This window comes from Zootoca vivipara, chromosome 14 (genome assembly GCF_965207765.1).
Source record: "Zootoca vivipara chromosome 14, rZooViv2.hap1.1, whole genome shotgun sequence".
In the NCBI taxonomy this organism is placed as follows: Eukaryota; Metazoa; Chordata; class Lepidosauria; order Squamata; family Lacertidae; genus Zootoca; species Zootoca vivipara.
In genome coordinates, this window is record NC_142597.1 from 34,106,492 (window position 1) to 34,127,086 (window position 20,595).

At 43.5% G+C, this 20,595-nt stretch overlaps 1 protein-coding gene across 1 annotated transcript in view; it reads left to right on the top strand.

The window, feature by feature from the left end:
- SH2B2 (SH2B adaptor protein 2) overlaps positions 1-15,793 on the top strand; it is a 46,674-nt gene extending 30,881 nt beyond the window's left edge. The window contains exons 3-9 of the mRNA XM_035139936.3: positions 693-794; positions 5,831-5,922; positions 6,845-6,939; positions 7,808-7,993; positions 9,371-9,564; positions 11,657-11,828; positions 12,910-15,793. Coding sequence (XP_034995827.3) covers positions 693-794; positions 5,831-5,922; positions 6,845-6,939; positions 7,808-7,993; positions 9,371-9,564; positions 11,657-11,828; positions 12,910-13,226 — 1,158 coding nt within the window. The 3' untranslated portion in view covers positions 13,227-15,793. The remainder of the gene's footprint in view (positions 1-692; positions 795-5,830; positions 5,923-6,844; positions 6,940-7,807; positions 7,994-9,370; positions 9,565-11,656; positions 11,829-12,909) is intronic.
- Positions 15,794-20,595: the final 4,802 nt, after the last annotated feature.

A 20,595-nucleotide genomic window follows, 5' to 3' on the forward strand; every position in this document is an offset into this window, starting at 1 on the left:
ATTATCACTGTCCATCATCAACAACAGAGCTCAGTTTTCTGTGAATACAGTTTACTGGGCGTAAGCCCCATCAAATGAATGGGATTGGAGAAAAATAGCTGACTGAAGCAGATCACTCATTCTGATTAGATTAACTCAGGAGAACACCTTCCTGGGGGGTGAAGTGCATCTTAGCTTACCTGTACCAGCCTCTCTCTCTCTCTCTCTCTCTCTCTCTCTCTCTCTCTGTGTGTGTGTGTGTGTGTAAAGCCTTTTATCTTTCCTCTTACAATCTTTTGCCCTTCCTTAGCTCTTTGTGGCTTCTTTTACCTTTTTTTTCATTAATGGGAGTTTTTCAATAGTTAAATTCTGTTTATCTGTTCAATGACTTTTTTAAAAAAAGAAGAAGATGAAGTTTAGAAATGTAAAATTATTGCTGATGTTGGAACACAGCAGTGTGTGAAAATATGTAAATGAAACGTTCCCTATTCCTCCTTCTATTTCCCAGTGGGTGCTGTACTTTTAATTAAAAGATTCTGGCGTCGCTGGAGAAGATTAGGGAAACCGCATTTTTAATAACGTTGCCTTCATGTGAACAGCCTTCCTTCCTGTGAACAACCCTCTGCTATCTCCTGAGGAAAACTATTATTTCTAAAACAATTGTCATACACTTCTTCTTTTTTAAAAAACTCCCTTTCTCTTTTGACTTCCAGGCTTCCAAAGCGAAGGTCAGCATCCCTCTGTCGGCCATTATCGAGGTGCGCACGACTATGCCCTTGGAGATGCCAGACAAGGACAACACCTTTGTGCTGAAGGTAAGGCACCTTAGGTAGAGAAGCCCCTGTGGTAGCCTCCTGTTTGTCACATCAGCCACTGGTGCCTACTTTCTTTATTTGCAGTCAGCAGTCCATTGAACATGATTCAAATCCAGAATCTCCAAGCCTGTCTCACACTCCTCCTCCATTTTTGAAAGCCTGTTGCAAAAATGAGAGGCGGATGCACACTATTTCAAAGCATTTTGCAGTTTTCACCCTTCTACCTTCCTTGTGTGATGAGCGCTCCTTTTTTTTTTTTTACCCTTTCATTAAAATTGCACTGCCTGCCTCCCTGTAAGCGCTGGGCTCTCTTTTTTGAAGAGCCAACTCAGGGATGAAACGATGCCCTACGGGCAGGCCGGGTTGTCATGGAGACCGGCCTAGCTGCTGCATGAGCAGTTCCTTGGCAAATCGAACTTATGCAAACTTCCATCCAAGCTCTCTGTCAGGGGGGACAAAAGGCACTTTTGTGATGAACAAAAACGTTGACATTTGCTTTGTGTTTGCACAAATGGATTTGGGGGAATGGAGTTTGTTTTTTTTCCTGGTTTTTATTGGAGGTCCTCCCACCCCCCACCCCAATCCAAATTAATTTTCCAGCTTCCGGAATATATAGAGAGCATTCATGGGATGAGGATGGGACGTAGAGAGGCCTGGAGATAAGGTGGGGCATCTTACTGGCTAAATTTACTCTTCTCTCTTCCTGCCCCTGCCCAGCAACAATCATTGGTGAATTATTGCCTTTGCATCAGTTAAAATTCAAAGCCAAAACAAGACGTGACGTGGTTGGTCTTTGCATTGTTATTATTTTTAACGGTTTATGAAAAGATTTATATACCACGAAATGGGCAAAAACCTCAAAGCAGTTTACAGAGAACAGTATAAAATATTCATTAAAAATACCAGTAAACACCTTCAATTCCCTTAACACAGCATTTATGTTTTAAAGATTCTGATAAATGTGCACAATTTAGGGGCTGGGAATCCAAGGGTATTTTTAGACTTGGTGATCTGTTTATTGAAGGAGCTCCGTCGAGCGCACCCCAGCTTTTTGAAAAACCGGAGGGTGTGACACCTTCATGGTTCCAGCTAGTTCAAATTCGCTTGTCTACTAGACATATAGTTCATACAGGGGATTCATTGAGATAGTTGGCATTCTTTGAAAACTTAGATATTTCTGGGGGAAATCTCATGGGTGGAATCGTATCATTTATAAAGGTTTGCGGTCATGAAATCTAATGTGAGTTTAAAAGCTTTTTGGGAAGGTGACTTGGGACTATCAGTGATAAGTCTTTGCAAAGTGCTGTGGCAGAAACCCCTATCAAGGTTATTTTAAGTTAAGGGATCTATGATAAAAGTGTTGCTGGGGTGCTATTTTACTCATGTGAAATTGGCTCACATGGACCCAGGGTCTTCCAGCAAGTGTTGGAGAGGTCGTCTAAGGTTGGGTACTTCTTTTCACATGTGGTGGACTTGCTCCATGGTACACACTTTTTGGATGAGGGTTCCCCGCCCCCCATTCTTCTGTTGCCCGCCCCCCATTCTTCTGTTGCCTCTCAGGTTATTCCTTAGAACCCCAGTCTCAACTCTGCTTTCTTTTTTTCCTGAGGACATGAATCAAGTAATTTTGTTGCTTTTAGCAGCAGCCAAAATAGAAATTGCTCATCATTGGAACCACTCCTCTATTTTTACATTAGAAGATTGTTGGTGGTGTAAAGTTTGGAAATTGGCTGTGTGAGAGAAATTGACCCAAAAGAACAAGCTTAGCCGGAGCAAAAGAAAAAGGATAGATTTGAGGAAACTTGGTCTCTTTTAACCTTTCTAACCCAACCTGTCATCTCATTTTTGACCACATCCAGCTCACCTCCACTCATGGTTCTTACATTCCAGGTTCCTATGCAATATTTTTCTTTACAGCATCGGACTTTCCTTTCGCGAGGAGGAATTAAAGAACCTTTTAATGAGGGTGAAAGAGGAGAGCGCAAAATATGGTCTGAAGCTCAACATCAAAAAAACCAAGATCATGGCCACTGGTCCCATCACCTCCTGGCAAATAGAAGGGGAAGAAATGGAGGCAGTGAGAGATTTTACTTTCTTGGGCTCCTTGATCACTGCAGATGGTGACAGCAGTCATGAAATTAAAAGACGCCTGCTTCTTGGGAGAAAAGCAATGACAAACCTAGACAGCATCTTAAAAAGCAGAGACATCACCTTGCCGACAAAGGTCCGTATAGTTAAAGCTATGGTTTTCCCAGTAGTGATGTATGGAAGTGAGAGCTGGACCATAAAGAAGGCTGATCGCCGAAGAATTGATGCTTTTGAATTATGGTGCTGGAGGAGACTCTTGAGAGTCCCATGGACTGCAAGAAGATCAAACCTATCCATTCTTAAGGAAATCAGCCCTGAGTGCTCCCTGGAAGGACAGATCGTGAAGCTGAGGCTCCAATACTTTGGCCACCTCATGAGACGAGAAGAATCCTTGGAAAAGACCCTGATGTTGGGAAAGATTGAGGGCACTAGGAGAAGGGGACGACAGAGGACAAGATGGATGGACAGTGTTCTCGAAGCTACGAACATGAGTTTGACCAAACTGCGGGAGGCAGTGCAAGACAGGAGTGCCTGGCGTGCTATGGTCCATGGGGTCACGAAGAGTCGGACACGACTAAACGACTAAACAACAACAACAACCCAACCTGTACTAGCCATCCACTAAATGACCATCTTCCTTTGGGGGTCAGACCATATTTCCAGATATTAAGATTTTATTATCCTCATAAATCTCATCCTACCACTGTACTCTTGTCTAGTGGGTTTTTTTCTTTCCGTTTTGCTTTTGCTGTCAGATATAATCCCTATTGTCAGGGGGCTCCCTCAGGGTCCACGGGAGGAGGTGGAAGGGAGATCAGGATACAGGGATCCACAGCCCCTCCTCTTCCAGCAGGGAAAGCAGCAACACCTCCAGTGGGGAAGAGAGGGTGTTGGTCAGCGCGAAGGGGAGAGGGCTTGAGGATGCTGGCTTGGAGCCCTCACACCACCTTCACACGGAGGGCTCAGAGATTGAGATGCTACTTCTGTCGCCCCAATTGTGCAGGGGAGTGAAACGCAAAAGGGGAGGCGGAGGCTGGGGGTGCCCAAGTTCTTATGCTGGGGTGAACCGAAAGGGGCCACTCCCAGATTCTGCTAGTGACTGAGACAGACATGAACTTTTAGCTCTGCACTGTATATAGTATGCACAATAAACCTGTAAAAAGCCAGGTTGGAGTCCGGTGTCGTTACTCGTGAGCAGCCACCACACGATCCTTACACCTATGCTTGCACATAAAAAGGTAAAGGTAAAGGGACCACTATGTCCAGTCGTGACCGACTCTGGGGTTGTGGCGCTCATCTCGCATTGTTGGCCGAGGGAGCTGGCGTACAGCTTCCAGGTCATGTGGCCAGCATGGCAATGCCACTTGTGGCGAACCAGAGCAGCACACGGAAACGCCGTTTACCTTCCCACTGTTTATCTACTTGCACTTGACATGCTTTCGAACTGCTAGGTTGGCAGGAGCAAGGACCGAACAACGGGAGCTCACCCCATTGCAGGGATTCGAACCGCCGACCTTCTGATCAGCAAGCCCTAGGCTCTGTGGTTTAAGCCGCAGTGCCACCTGCTTGCACATACTGTGCTTAAAATGTCTATTGTCTCTTCCATTGTTTATTTCTTTTTATGGTTAGTATTATATTAATATTGAAAATTAATTAAAAATGCATTAAAAATACCAGTAACACCAAACCTTTTATACACACACACACACACACAGAGAGAGAGAGAGAGAGAGAGAGAGAGAGAGAGAGAGAGAGAGAGAGAGAGATTGGTACCTTGGTTGTTGAACCTAATCCGTTCCAGGAGTCCGTTCGACTCGTGGAACCGTTTGAAAATTAAGGCGCAGCTTCTGATTGGCTGCAGGAGCTTCCTGCACTCAATCAGAAGCCACATCTGACGTTCGGCTTCCAAAAAATGTTTGCAAACTGGAACACTCACTTCCGGGTTTCCGGCGTTGGGGAGACAATTATTTGGGAGCCAAGCTGTTTGACAACCAAGGTACCACTGTATATACAAAGAAGATTGTCAAAATATGGGCAAAAGCAGCAATTTTTAAAAATTAAGGGGTGTCCTCCTGCTCACTTGCCATCCCTGCTCTCTCTGCTTCAGTTTCCCTCTCTCTGTTTCAACTGCGAGTGCTGGAGATTCAAGACGGCCTGAGTAACTTGTCTCTACATCACTAAACCCTTCCACTTTACCCCAGGTTCATCTCTAACTATCCACCTGTACCCCATTCTAAGGTGGCAGGGAGCTGTCTCTGTCCTCTGCCTGCTTTGCCGTGTAGCTCATGCTAAGGGTCCTATTAATCTGTAAAATGCCTCTCTATACAATGCTCCCATGTTCCTTTCGCTCCTCCAGTTTTGTCTCTCACTGTTCTTTTGTGCATCTGTAGGGAAGCCATTTATCTCTGCACCTTCTAGGCTAGGATGGAGGAAGTTGGGGAGTCAAACCAAGTTTGCTTCACCACACTTTAGGCAGACCCCCGACCCCTTCCCTCTCCTACCCAGGTTTCAGCCCTTCATTTTTTTTGGGGGGGGGATGCCGTCCCTTCCCTCACCCACATGTCTTTCTCTTCAGGGACATGCTGCTCTGCTCAAAGCAAAGCCTCCCCTCTGGGCCACACACCTGAACATCTGCCCTTTTCTCAGCCGTATAGTAGAGAGAGAAATGCACACAATGAAACTGTGTGTTAGAATTGCATGATGCAGACATGCACCTCCAATAATAAAGGACGTGTGAGACTCCAGGTGCTAGCTGGTGGGAGAAAGGCACTATTTTCTTGATCTGAGGAATCATTTTATTACTTCGCACTTTTCTAAGGGTGAATCCTGGATCCCGTTGAGTCTTTGCACATGTGTGTGGGAATGTGGAGAGATGAAGGATGTCTTTTTGTTTTAAGCTACCACAAAGAATGGCCTTCCCCCCCCCCTTGTATTTTTTTTTCATCCAGGTAGAAAACGGTGCTGAGTATATCTTGGAAACGATTGATTCGTTGCAGAAACACTCCTGGGTGGCAGATATACAAGACTGCATAGATCCTGGGTAAGATGGCAGGGGGCGCTGAGAATGGGTTTGCTGAATGAGTGCCCTTGAAGTTCAGGAAAGCTTGTTGTGTAAATGGCGATAGGCATATGGCAGTACGGCGCTCATTCTGCTCCACAGGGATTTTATTCAGGATATTTTTCAAGATCCTGATTATCATTAGCCTCCAAATTGTACCCCCCCCCCATTAGTGGTAAACATATAGGCATTTTTTTCCAGTTTTAAGTATTTTATTCAATATTTAATCTTCCATACATATTAACACACAAAAAGGCAGATTAAACAAAAAAAATCTGCAATTGTCCTCCTCCTCCTCAGAACATTGAGAATCAGTAACACTTAGAAATACTCAGTATAGCCTACAATAATCCACAAATTTCTTCTATCTTAACCTGCAAATATTTTGTCTATAATTGTATTCCTTAAACCTTATATAATAAGTTAATTTTGCCATTATTGTATAGCCCCACATTTTATTGTGCCGTTCTTTGACCATTGGGACTGTTGCCATTCTCCATTTGCCACCGTATCAAATTCTGGCAACTGCTAACAGATTGAGAGATCATTTCCTTATGTACTTTCCATATTGATCCTTCTACATAATTCAGTAGAAATGTTACCGGATGAAGAGGAACCACATAACCTAGGCCCTTAATTCCAGCTACGGCCCCTCTTGAAGCCATGGAGGCTTCTGCTGGAGTATCCACTCACCTGATACAGAAGGAGAGATGTTAGCAATATGGGGTTTGTTTATGGTACATGGTCTGGTGCGTCTATTCCTCTAAAACAGCTGTTCTTTCATTTGAGAGATCAGTGAATCCAGAACACTGACACTTAAAAAATAAGATCTACAGTATGCATATACTTGCAGAGAGTCACTGGTGCAATATCTTGTATCCAACTGCTTGCTCGTTTCTTCCAGAGACAGTGGGGACGACATCGAACTCTCCTCCTGCACCCAGGGGGCCTGCCTGCCAAGCAGAGTGTCCTCTTGTAGCTGCGAGTTCCTGGCTGGTGGTAACAAGACTTTTAAATCAGATTTTTAAATCACATTTATTTACTTTTTAATGTGTACACTTTAGCCCAAATAACCCATGAATTCAAAAAAAAGAGGCTTTTCTATGATAGGAGAGGCACATTTGGGTGTGCGTTTTTTAGCTAAAGGTAGTACAAGTTACAAGTTCAAGTTTGTAAGTTTATTGTCCTAGCCAAAGGCCATGACAAACTTGCAGCAATACTATTAATAAAATAGTACTGAACATCCATCCATAATATAGGAGAGAGGATACCAGAGACCAAACAAGTTTAAATCTTACTTGATTTTGGATTAAACCTCCAAATCACCAAAACAACCTACCGCAATTTTATTTAACTCCCTTTTCCTGGTAGTTTGATAGAGTCTATGTTGCTTGGGGTACACATGCTAATTTCTTAAGTCCTGCTATAATCTCCGCTCAAACAGATATCTCAGGATTTAATGAAGCTTTACCCCCCCTCCAAAAAAAATCAATAAATGCAGAATGCATACCCATTGGTGACATGATAACACTTGTAACTAAGAATCTGAGCCTGAGCTTGATGTTTTCCTGCTTCCTCCTACTTCCTTTTCCTTTTGTATTGTGTCTCTTACAATGTAAGGCTGAAGGCAGGGACTATATTATCAATGATATTTGTAAGTTGCTCTGGGAACCTTTTCTGATTGAAGAGTGGGATAAAAATGCTAATGACAACATGTGAATTGGAATCATAGCATTGTAGAGTTGGGAGGCACCCGAAGGGTCATCTGGTCCAATGCAGGAATTACTTTGCAGAAAAAGAGAGAAGCTGTTTGAAGCCTTGAGGATGGATTTTGGGGTTTTTTTTAACAGCGGAATTCTTTTTCCAGATACCTCCCGGTTTCAGGACAGATGTGCAGGCTCTGCTGCCCCAGACACTATGCCAAATCCTGCCACTGTTGTCACAGCACCGCATGGTCGGATCAGGGACTCTGCAGGAGAATACAGAGCTCATGTGCCATTGGATAATTTCCTACAGACATTGGAGTCATCAGCTGCCAGTAGCCAAACTGCAGGTACCGTGTTTCCTGGAAGAAATGCGGACAGCTCTCCCCTGCTCCCCATAACACTTCCCCCCCCTGTTATTTGGAATTGTGTACTTTGCAATCTGTTGGCCCACTGTTGATACAGGTGGTTCAGTTTTGCTAATTTTCCAGACAAAGTCCTAACTTCATTTCTGGAGCTCTCCCTCCCCTATGGCAAGTTTGGTGTGGCTTCCAGTTTTGTTGAACAGGGAAGGTCTAGTGGGCAGGTCTTTATACTGGGCTGGACAAATGAACAGTCTGACCTGGTATCAGGCAGTTTGCTATGTCAAATCAGAGTTCTGTGTGCGTGCATGTATGTGCTGTGCCCAGATCACAAGGTTTGCAATTAAACGGGAATAGCATGCATCCTTCAAACAGTTCAGATGGTTTGCTGGTGTGGGTGGGTGCAGGTGTTTGTGTGCTGGCCAATGTTCCTAATTATTTATATTATATTATATTATTTATATTCCACACTTATGCCAATTTTCAAAACTGAAGGTACTCCCAAAGCAAGATCACATGGTTCTGATTCATAGGTTACATGTTTTGAAAGCATTCACTTAAAAATGTGATATCTGAATTTGGCAAAACACATCTGCCATACAAATACAACTTTCCTCACTGGAGAAGCCTGCATTGTGAAAGTACACCCTCCTGCAGATGATTTGGGGTGGGGGTCACTGCTTCATTTCCAATCAAATGAAATCCCTTAACTTTTTATACAGTAGCTCAAAGGTTCTGGTTTTAGTTTACTGTACTTAGGACCCAGGCGGCGCTGTGGGCTAAACCACTGAGCCTAGGGCTTGCTCATCAGAAGGTCGGCGGTTCGAATCCCTGTGACGGGGTGAGCTCCCGTTGCTCGGTCCCAGCTCCTGCCAACCTAGCAGTTCGAAAGCACATCAAAATGCAAGTACCGTAGATAAATAGGAACCGCTATAGCGGGAAGGTAAACGGCGTTTCCATGTGCTGCTCTGGTTTGCCAGAAGCGGCTTTGTCATGCTGGCCACATGACCTGGAAGCTGTACGCCGGCTCCCTTGGCCAATAATGCGAGATGAGCGTGCAACCCCAGAGTCGGTCATGACTGGACCCTAATGGTCAGGGGTCCCTTTACCTTTACCTTTTTACTTAGGCTATAGCCCCTCCAAACAGCAAGAATGTGTTAGCATTTGGGGAGCATTGCAAAACAAACTACAAGCAGAATAAATCCAGCACTGGTACCTTGCTACTATGTCAAGAACATGCTGCAGAACCCACCTTCAATGAAACACCCACCTGCAGGGTCCCGTATCTCACTTCCTTGCAGTAGAATTTGGAGCAAAATATTCCAGCATTTGACTTCCTCCTCTTTCTTCTCTCAACTGGGACAGGGGAGGAAAGCGAGACGGAAGCGGAGCTCAACCTTCTGGACTTCCCTTGGTTCCATGGGACGCTATCACGGGTCAAAGCTGCTCAGCTGGTCCTGTTCGGTGGAGCCAGAAGCCATGGGCTGTTTGTCATTCGACAGAGTGAAACACGGCCAGGCGAATACGTGCTGACCTTTAACTTCCAAGGGAAAGCCAAGGCAGGTGACCATTATTCATGAATGGATGGATCTTGTGGCCCTTCTTCCATGGGAGGTCTGGAGGGTGGCAGCATGAGAAGAGACTTTCTGTGGCAGCTCCCTGCTTGTGGAATGCTCTCCCCAGGAAGGCTCACCTGGCACCATCATTACATAGCTTTAGGTACCAGGCAATAACATGCATTTCCCACTAGGCATGGATTTGTTTGGCTTTTAATCATCTGGATTGTCTTTTAGATTTTAATGCGGTTTTAATGTATGCATTTTTTAAATATATTCTAAGTCACTTTGTTACCTTAGTAAAAAAAAGTGATCAATACATTTAATAAATAAAGCTGCTTGATTGTATGCAAAAACGTCTAAGCAGTTTACAGACATAAAAATAAAACAAACATTAAAATTGTCAACAAAAGACAAGAGTTAAAATCAGTAATTATTATTATTGTTTGAAACAGAATTAAAATTGGCAATAGCCCAAAGCAGACTATAACACACCCGCATGTCAGGAAAGGCTTGTCTGAACAAAAATGCTTTTAGCTGGCTCCGAAAAGAGAACAATGAAGGTGCCTGTCTGGGGTCTACGGGGGGGAATTCCAAAGTGTAGATGCTGCCAAGCTAAAGGTCCAGTTTCTTACAAGTGCAGAATTAATATTATGTGGCACCTGAAATGGTGGGCAAATAAGGGGCATTGGTCCCAAGGAAATCGGTCCCAAGTTGTCAAGGGACCATTTTGGTTTTATCCTAGAGCTACAACAGTTGTGTTTCCCTGAGCTGTTAGCCTGCCTTGAGCGTTTAAATTTAAGATTCGATGACTTCTTGGTTCACAGGAACCTGCCTTTATACTGCTGGCCCGTCTAGCTCAGTATTGTCTACCCTGATTGGCAGCACCTCACCAGCTCCAAACTGATCTGCATTGCCGCTGAAGGGTTTTGGTTGCAAATGTAGTTTCAGTGGTGGGGAATAAACCTTCCGGTTGGAAGGAGTCGCTGGAACTTGGCAACATGCCTGTGCATAGGCATAAAATAGTAAAACAGCCAGAGGCTTAGAAACCACCAACCCAAACCACGATGACTGCTTTGGCTTGTTAATTGCCTGGTGTCTGGCATGGAGAGCTTCATGAGTGCCAGGTAGAGGAAAGCAGCCAAAATCCTTGCCTGCTCCCAATAACAGAGGGGGGGGCAGTGGGAATGCTGCAACATGTCTTGCAGGCACAACAGCCCTTGATTCTTTGCCACTACTTGGGGTAGTTGGGTGATGGCTATGTGTTCATTTGCATGCATCAAGCCGATACAAAGCTGGCAGATCAATGGAAGCCCCATGTTCTCCCATCCTCTTCTGTTGGCGCCACCTGAAATTTAGCTTACTGAAATTAAAATGAATTGTTAGTATGCTCACCCCCACTTCCCTGAACAGTGACGTGAGAAGTTCCAAGGCGGCAGCGATCCGCTCAGGTTTGGTCTATTTGGCATTGGCACCATCTTACTTCCGTTCCTGATGCTACGCTCGAATGTGTCTGTATTGTGTCAACCTTTCAAAAGCCGATTTAAGAACTTTGGGGGGGGGGAATATAAAATTGGGATATAAGTATTCTAAATCATTAAAGTTCCGGCCCAGAGCTTTCTTGGAAATAACAGCTCTTTCTGAAAAAGGCACAAATAAGCAGATTAAAAAAAGACGTTGGAAACACAGATCAAAACACAACTAGACGATGCAAGTGGTGTAGACCGTCTTTAAGTATTTGAAGAGCTGCCACACAGAACAAGCTTGTTTTCTGCTGCTCTGTTGATTAGGACCTGAACCCAATGGATTCAAATTGCAAGAAAGCAGATGCTGACTAAATATTAGGAAGAACTATCTGATGGTAAGAGTTGTTAGATGGTGGAACAGACTGCCTTGGAAAGTGGCAGGCTCTCCTTCGCTGGAGGTTTTTAAACAGAGGTTGGATGGCCACCTGTCAGGATCCTTTAGCTGTGATTCCTGCATTGCAGGGGGTTGGACTAGATGACCATTGGTCTCCCTTCCTGCAATATTATTTTATGATTCTATGGTAGCTGGTTAAAAATCATTCATTCATTCACCTTCTAATCTCTTACAGCACCTGCGCCTGTCCTTGAATGAAAACGGCCAGTGCCACGTCCAACATCTCTGGTTCCAGACTATCTTTGATATGCTGAGGCATTTTCACATGCACCCCATACCCCTGGAGTCAGGCGGTTCCGCTGATATAACACTCCGCAGCTACGTGGTGGCCCAGAGTCCCTTGCCGGGTACATTAAATCCCTATTCTTGCTGTCTCAACCCCAGCTGAGGCCACAGTGAATTCGTCTGTGGTCAGCTGTCTCATGGCACTTAGAAGGCTTTAACCAGTGTTGTTATGGCTTAGACCTTTGTGGGCCTACAGTTCACTTCATCAAATGTATGAAATGTTATCCTGCCACACATGCAAACACACACTGTGCGTATCCCTGGAAGTGGGGATAACACTTTATCCCATCTGATGAAGTGAACTAGGCCAGTCCTCAATGTTTTAAAAAAATTAATAACCCATAATCAAAATGCATTAGATCAGGCACCCCCAAACTCAGCCCTCCAGATGTTTTGGGACTACAACTCCCATCATCCCTAGCTAACAGGACCCCAGTGGTCAGGGATGATGGGAATTGTAGTCCCAAAACATCTGGAGGGCCGAGTTTGGGGATGCCTGCATTAGATGACCCAATGTAGCAGAAATGATTATTTATGTATGTGGCCAAGGCTGCATGGATGCTATTGGCCCAGAGATGGAAAGACGATAAAGTCCCAACCAGAGAACAATGGCAGATCAAGTTGATGGATTATGCCAAAAATGGCAAAAATGACCGGAAGAATCGGAAATCAGGGAGACCAAAATTTTAATAAGGAATGGGGAAAATTTATAATTTATCTTAAAAATCATTGTAAACATTTAAAATCATTAGTAGGATTGGAGTAACTAATGCTGTACTGTTTTAATACTTGATCGGGAGCCACCCAGAGTGGCTGGGGAGACACAGCCAGATGGGCGGGGTACAAATAATAAATTATTATTATTATTATTATTATTATTATTATTATTATTATTATTTTATTTAAAGGTGAATTTTGGATATAATGGAGAAGTAAAAGATTTGGATTATTACAAAAGATGCATGAGGAAATTAACAGTAGGACCCACAAAGGTGAGGAGGGAAGTCTAGGATACTCTTTAGAATCTTGTTTTTATGATGTATGTTGGATATGTGATTGTAAAACCAGGGACCTGCATAGGTCAGGTCCACCGCTGTGTGGCTGCTGGTGTCTGTGACAACTGCCTTCCTTTTCCTGTTTCAGAGGTCAGCCCGTCCCCCGCTGTGGCCTCTCAACAGCCCACTTGCAGAAACGACCTGCAGTCGCAACACTACTTCTCCAGCTTTGTCCCTGTCACCTTCCAGCCGGCCTCCCCTTCTGAGGGCACCACTTCCTCTTCCTCCTCCTCGGCCAGCCACTCGCTGTACCATCGGATGGAGGGGACCCTGAGCGCCCGAAGCCGGAGCAACAGCACCGAGCGCCTATTCGATTCTGCCGCCATTGGGGCAGAGGATTACCACGAAAGCGAGGGCTCACGCAACAGAACCAGAGCCGTGGAGAACCAATATTCATTCTACTAATCCTTCTGATGGGGAATGGTTGGTTTTCAGCGTGGCCTGGTGTCTCTCTTTTCCCTCCCTCCTGGGTGGGGAGATCTAATAAGCCTGTTGAGGTTACTGCCTCTTCGCTGGTTTACTGCTTATCACAACAGTTTTGGCATTCTCCTGGCCTGTGTGTGTGTGTGTGTGTGTGTGTGTGTCACCTCCATCTCTTTGGCCTTCAAAGCGTTTCCTTCCCTGTCTTGTTCCCATACTACGAACTGAAGTTGGCCCTTCCTATTCCTGTCTGGGCCAGAAGGATGGCCAATTATAGCAAGCTCTTGAAGCTAAAGGACAGAGGAGTGAAAAATACACCCACCCTCCTGATGGTTGCCACCTGGATATCGGGAGCATGATCCAGAAATAGGGATGCTCTTTCCTGCATCTCTATGGAGCCAGGCCTCTTTACCTGTTATTTGTTCCCACCTGTTTGTTCCCACATTTGTTTACCTGTTATTTGTTCAGATGGAAACAGGAAGTGTTTGTAAAACTTTTAACTGCATTGGGACTGAGCCCCCTAGTAGCTAACTCATCACCAAGACCCAAGGGTTTTAGAGGGAAAGCTAACAAAGGAACTATTTCTTGGATTGCTGCTGTCTTGTGCGGTGTGGGTTCTGTGGTCCTCTTCATCTTCACTGTAAAAAGTTTGGGCTCATGATACTCTTCATCTTCTCCTCCTCCTGAAGAACTCCACATTTGGTGCTGGAGTACAGTTGTGTGCAAAGGATGTATGGTGCTGCCTGACATAGATGCAAACCAGAGGCAGAGGTTGCCCAAGGACAGGTACCAGTTGCTTTCTTTTGGTGTGGACTAGATGCACCCAGAAATCTGACGTCATAAGGGCTTCTACTCTGAGCAATCACTGTGGAGGAATGGCCACACAGTGTTCACCTACTTTTATGGTGTATCTGCATGATGACATGCTCCTCCCATGTGTTTTTCCCCCTGTTCAGCTTCCATTTTTGTATGTGCAGATAATCCAACTCTTAAAAGAAAACCCACAGAAAACCCCACAATGGAACAGTTATCTAGTTTCCCCAGGACCAGCTGGCCTATTGTGCTGCTATTTAGTAGCTTCCTTGGCTGGATATGGCCTCTATTGATTGCTGCAGACTTTTATTTCTCTATATAGTCCATCTCTCTTCTCTAGGAATGAACTCTGTTACTTGTACCTCTTCCCATTCCAAACAGTGTTCATTTATTTATTTCTGTTTCTTTTCTCTCCCTGCCCACCCCGCCCCGCTCCAAAAAAATGTAATTAAAAAATAGAGGAGAATTGGGAGTGCAGTGAGGGTGGGGAAAGCAGTATTTAACCCCTTCCCCACAAAATGTTTAATTTTAAACTACCTTTCGGAATACATTGCCCTCAAAAGATGGTATACAAATAAATAAATAAATAAATTCCATAACACAACATAACAATATATAAAAACAACAAGGTATAAATCACTGTACACCCCTGTAAAAACGAGCATGGACAATTGCTCAAAGCCCAACAATCGATCATATGCAGACACACACACCTCTTTAGAGCTCTCTCAAAAACCAACAAAGATAGGCTGGACTTATTTGCTAGGGAAAGGTTCCATAAAAGCTGGGATAGCTCCGTTGGCAGAGCATGAGAATCTTAATCTCAGGGTCGTGGGTTTGAGCCTCACGTTGGGCCAAAGATTCCTGCTTAATAGCCTTATCCTCCGCAAATACGTATTTCAAAGCCATTCAAATTGGTGGTCATTACTGCATCTTGCAGCAGCAAATTCTGTAGCTTAACTGCACAGTGTAAAGAACTCCTTCCTTTTCTCTGTCCTCAATCTGCCACCCTTCAGTTTCATGGATGGCCCTGGTGGTTAGGCAAGAGCAACAAAAACCTTCCTCTATCCACTTTCTCCATGCCATATATAATTTTATACACCTCTCTCATCTCTCCCCTCCCTTGCTCCCCCCCCCCAAACTACTAGCTAAGCTACACATCAACCCAGAATCAAAATCAAGTGGGATGTTGGAGATAAGGGAGGGGTGGTAGTCTCTCACTGTTCCAGCACCTGTGTGTAAATACCGAAACTGATGAAACTACTGTGTTGGGTTTGCAACACGGCTAGTGCAATCCTGTTTATGTTTACTTGAAAAGAAGCCTTGCTATGTTCATTTGACCCTTGCTTCCACTGAGTCTGTTTAGGATTGCAGTCTAAACCAGGGAGATTGGAGAGATGTGTCACTTAGCAGCCACTCTTAGAGAAATGTTTGCTCTTACTAGCCTGTCACATTGTCACTCACCTATCAGATCAGCTTGGCAATGTAACAGCAGTACTGTGGTTTCAAAACATGCCCAAGTGATAATTGTGTACGAAGGCAGTAATTCCAGATGTGAGATATTCATTCCTTTGACTAAAAAAAAGTTCCTGTTAGAAGGAAGAAAGGAAGGAAAATACATAGTTATAATAGGATCAAATTAGAAGACTGACTTCAAATATTAATATTAGTTTAAATATAAACCAAAATAATTCCTATCAATATTACATGAGCACGTGCAATAAAGATGTTGCACCAAAGGGAGTTTCCAAATGAGTAATTTGTGTTAAATTGGCCAAAGTTGTCCTTAATTTGTAGGTGATCTTACATTTGTCCCACGCTGAAGAACAACTATTTGTCCCATCAGTGTTTTTAGGCAAACACCACAACTATGAGAGCTAAGAATGCAGAATGCAAAACCACCTTGCCTATTTGTTTTCTTGGGACCGGTTCTCAGTTGGTAGCCATACCACCTACCCGTTTCCAGGTTTTTCTTTAAGATTTCTGGGAAACTTGACGGAAGTGGTGCCTTTCCATTCTTCACACCAGGAACAGTTGTCATGGGCAGCTGCTGATTGCACCTCTTCCTTTAAATAAAGTTCTGAATCGTGGCATTTGATCATTAGTACCTTTTAGAGCAGCAAGCCACGGACACAAACTGCCATCCTATGAGATAAATTCCTCTTGACTTTAAAAGCAAGGACCTGTCTTTATGTCTATAAATGAAGGCATTGCAGCCTTATTGTGCGGGGATGTAATATACTGGGAATTTTTTTTGCAACAGGGATACATGGTACAATGCGATGCAAAAGCAAGGAGGGAACCTTTGTAGATAACCTCATATCTGCTCCACCACCACCCCTCAAGAAATGGATTGTCGTTGTTCAGAAGAGCTATAGTCCACTGCTGGGCCCTTCTCCATGGAGAACAATCAGGCTGGAATTGCACCCTTGTCCATATTGATTTCTTCTGTGCCAATCAGAACGTAGGAAGAAAATGAGGACCGGAGGAGCCGCAATTACAAAATGAAATGTTAATTTGTAAATACGATTTTTTTAAAATGTGAAAAAAAGTTTTAATGTGCTGTAGAATAAATTAATTTATTTACAAAAAAAACACTTGTAAAAGAACTGGAAAAAATAATGGTGTTCTGATCTTTCTTTGAGGGGTGCAGGGAATAAAATAAGCTTTGAACAAGCTAGAACATTGGAAGTACTATAAGATTTTATTGGTGTGGCTAAATATTATTGATTTATTCCATTAATACGCTGCCCTTTATCAGAAGTTTCCAGGGCTGTGTACAACATTAAAACTACATTACAGAACATCGATGATAAAAACATAGTAGTAGACAGCCTAATAATAAAATAACCATCGTAATGACAGTCTGCTTTCCCCACACTTTCACAGGCCATAGATTATTTAATAGCCATAGGCCTGGGTGAAGATGAATGTTTTTGGCTGGTAACTGATGTAAAAATTGGGCTTTGGCTGCCCAACTCCCCATGGGACTCTTGAGTCCCCTAAGTCCATGATCGGTCAGAGAAGAATGGATGGAGGCAGGATCCAGTGGAATGCAAAACAGATAATAATTTTTCTGTCGCAACAGAGTTCCTTCCTTCCAAGGAGGGAGAGACACTGAACAAAAGTGTGCAGGAACCTTTAAAGACTTGACATTGCCCAACCCCCTTAGCCAAAGACCACCCCCAATCATCATACATACATCGCCAGGATACCTGATAATGGTTTCTGATTGCATTTAACCTGGGCAGTCTGGCCATTCTCTTGTGATGGTTAATACTTCAGTTCCTGAATCCAGGTCACAGGCTCACCCTGTTCATACACAAACACACCCTTAAGACAGGATTTGTAAGCGAAAAGACATTGGGAAGGCTTTCCCCATTTGCCTCCCTTACTGCAGAGGAATATTTGAGGTCATTGGGAGGGTCAAAATGGCTTCAGGATTCCTGTACTATTTTAGACACATGCCCTATATATCTAGATATGTGAGCATTTGTGAATATTCTATATTTGAGACCTCAGAATTCTTATAACACACCTAAAGACATGTTGATAGCGCCAGATGAGCCTCTTTGGAGAGAGCATTGCACAACTGGGAAGCCGCCCTAGAGAAGGCCTATTCTCTTATTGCCACTCTCTGAACCTCTCTGGGATGGGGGACATAGAGAAAGGCCTCAGATGACAAGCGCAGGGTCTGGGTCGGTTCATACAGGGAGAGGAGCAGATATATCTGGAGGATTTTGATAAGAGGACTGTCTTACCAAAAGATACAGTACTTGGTTTTGCAACAATTCTCTCTCCTAGGTTAGGAAAGGAAAGAGTCAATATGTTACTTGCTTTCAGGCAAGATTTAAAGATCAGGCTGAGAAACTACATACATTCAGACCCTTAACAAGAGTGGCCATGACACATAAAGACTTCAGTGGGGATTAAACTTCTAAGTGTTCCTCTGTTTCATCCCCATGCTGAGAATATAGTAGCAATCTCTTACACCAGGCATGTCCAACAGGTATATCGTGATCTACCGGTAGATCACTGGATGTCTGCAGTAGATCACTGGTAGATCATTGGCTCCCCCCAAAGAAGCTGAACAACTGTGGCTCCCCTAAGAAAAGCTCAACATTTTACCTCCTCCCTGAAAAAACTCAACAACTTTGACCTTAATCCCCCCCAAATTGGTCTTCCTCCTTCCTAAAAAAAGTTCAACAACTTTGACCTGAACCCCAAAACGGAGGGTAGATCACTGCCAGTTTTTAACTCTGGGAGTAGATCGCAGTCTCTTGGGAGTTGGCCACCCCTGTCTTACACTTTAATACTGATTAAAAGAAGCTTGTTGCCTTTGAAAAAGTATGGTTTTCAGTCTAGTATTATGCTTGAAAAAATGGCCAGCCATCATGTTCCACGGGTCTAAAATAAAGGCAAATACTGTATGAGAATTTTTTTTTTAAGCTGTTCATCCTAATAAATATTTTTTAACAATCGTTTTAAAGAGTGTGCTAGTGCCCTCTGATGGCCAAAATTATGATTGCTTTAGCAATTGCTAGTCATTTTACCATATAGAACGTGTCATTATCATTTTTGCATCACTTTTGGCAGAAAATATGGGGGTTTTCATTTCCCAACTATTCAAAAAATTCAGATATTTTTGGAGGCTGACTTCCCAGATCATGTCTGGATTACGAAACCATGAAAGCAAAATAAATTAAAGCACAGCCAAGGCAAATGTATTTAATCGACATAATTTTAGGACACAAAATTGGCATTGCCCTGGAGGCACGAGGTTGTACACCCAATATACCCTTCCTTTCTTAAAATTGCAGCTATTAGTTAAGAATGAGGCCCTTTGCAAGAACATGGCAAGCTCAGGCATAACCGTGCTTCGTGCGTTCCTGGGACTGTAACTGCACACGTGTTCAGACTTTTTGCCTTGTGCAAGCTCTTTGCACATCAGCTTGTCTGCTATTCCCAGTGTATTATCTCCAAAAGATTCTGGAGCACATTCCAGAGTGCATAGATGTTCCATTCTGAGGTTTCTTCCAGAAAACCTGACTTAATGAGCATTCATTTTTATTTGTTTGCACAAGGTTTACAGGGAGGTTAGATGGTGCCAACTGTCTATAGAGCATTTATTTTATTTCTTATTTGTGAACATAACAGAAAAGAAAAAAACATTGCCAGCTGATGTTGGACATGAGGCTGTTCCATCTGTCCTAACTTAAACAGATACGTAGCTTAATATAGGCAGTCTGTATGTCCAAATAGGTATCTAAATGAGACTGGTGATTATAAGCCATGCATTGAAACACAGACAAGGCAGTGAGATCTTTAGACGACTGAGTCATAGATGCAATAATTTCTGACCAGAGAGAGGACAGAATGTTTATTATATAGAGCATTCATTCTAAACATTTGTTTGTAGGAAGGCACAATGGGATCAAGCCATTGTGATCTCATACTTTCGAATGCATTTTCCCATCACTATCCTAATTGCAAATGGTTCAGTTTTGGGAGGGAAGCAGGTCTGTTGTGCAACAGCACGAAATCCACTTTAATTCTGTAGCCTGAATTTGGTGGTGTGTGATTGAAGTACACCTGCCAATACTTACAGTCTATTTACCACCATGAGCTCAAAGTGGCATGCACAGTTTTGCCTCTCTCCATTTTATCTTCACTACAACCCTGAGAAAGAATGACTGGTGCAATGTCACCCTGTGAACTTCATGACAGAGGAGGGATTTGAACCTTTGTCTCCCAGGTCCTAATCATAGAATCGTAGAGTTAAAAGGGGACCCCAAGGGTCATCCAGTCCAACCCCCTGCAATGCAGGAATCTCAAATCAAATAATCCATGATTGATGGCCACCCAACCTCTGCTTTAAAACCTCCAAGGAAGGAGGGTCTACAACCTCCTGAGGGGGACTGTTCCACTGCCAAACAGCTCTTACTGTCAGAAACTTTTTCCATATGTATAGTCAAAATCTCCTTTCTTGTAACTCGAAGCCATTGGTTCAAGTCCTAATCCATTTTGGCCAGATAAAGCCACACCGAACGACCTTCCTCCCAATCTTTATAGTTTGCTCCTTGCATTGTGGGTGGCCAGGAAATAACACCAGATGACAACAGTGGGCCTCTCACTTAATGCACCTTAGGAATAATGAAAACCCCACCACAGGTATCGCAATATCCCATGAAGAAAAAAATTATAATAGTAACAGCTTGCAGGCTATCAATGAAATAGCGACTCTTGTAAAGAACAACGAAGGAAAAGGACAGGTCTGCACAAATGAGTCCTGCTTTCCAGAGTACAGTTCTGTTTGAAAGCATCTAATTCCTGTTTCACGATAAAAAAAAAACCCAATAAGGGAGATGAAGGGCCTAGAGGTTACCCATCAAGGGTCACCATGCTGAGATAAATTGTACTTTACTTAACCTATTGTATTCCGCCCCCCACAATCTTTTTTTTTTTTTTTGGCACCTATTGGTGTGCATAAGCAAATGCAAATATTAGTGTATGCAAACTGGCATCTCCCCCTCTTTTTTCT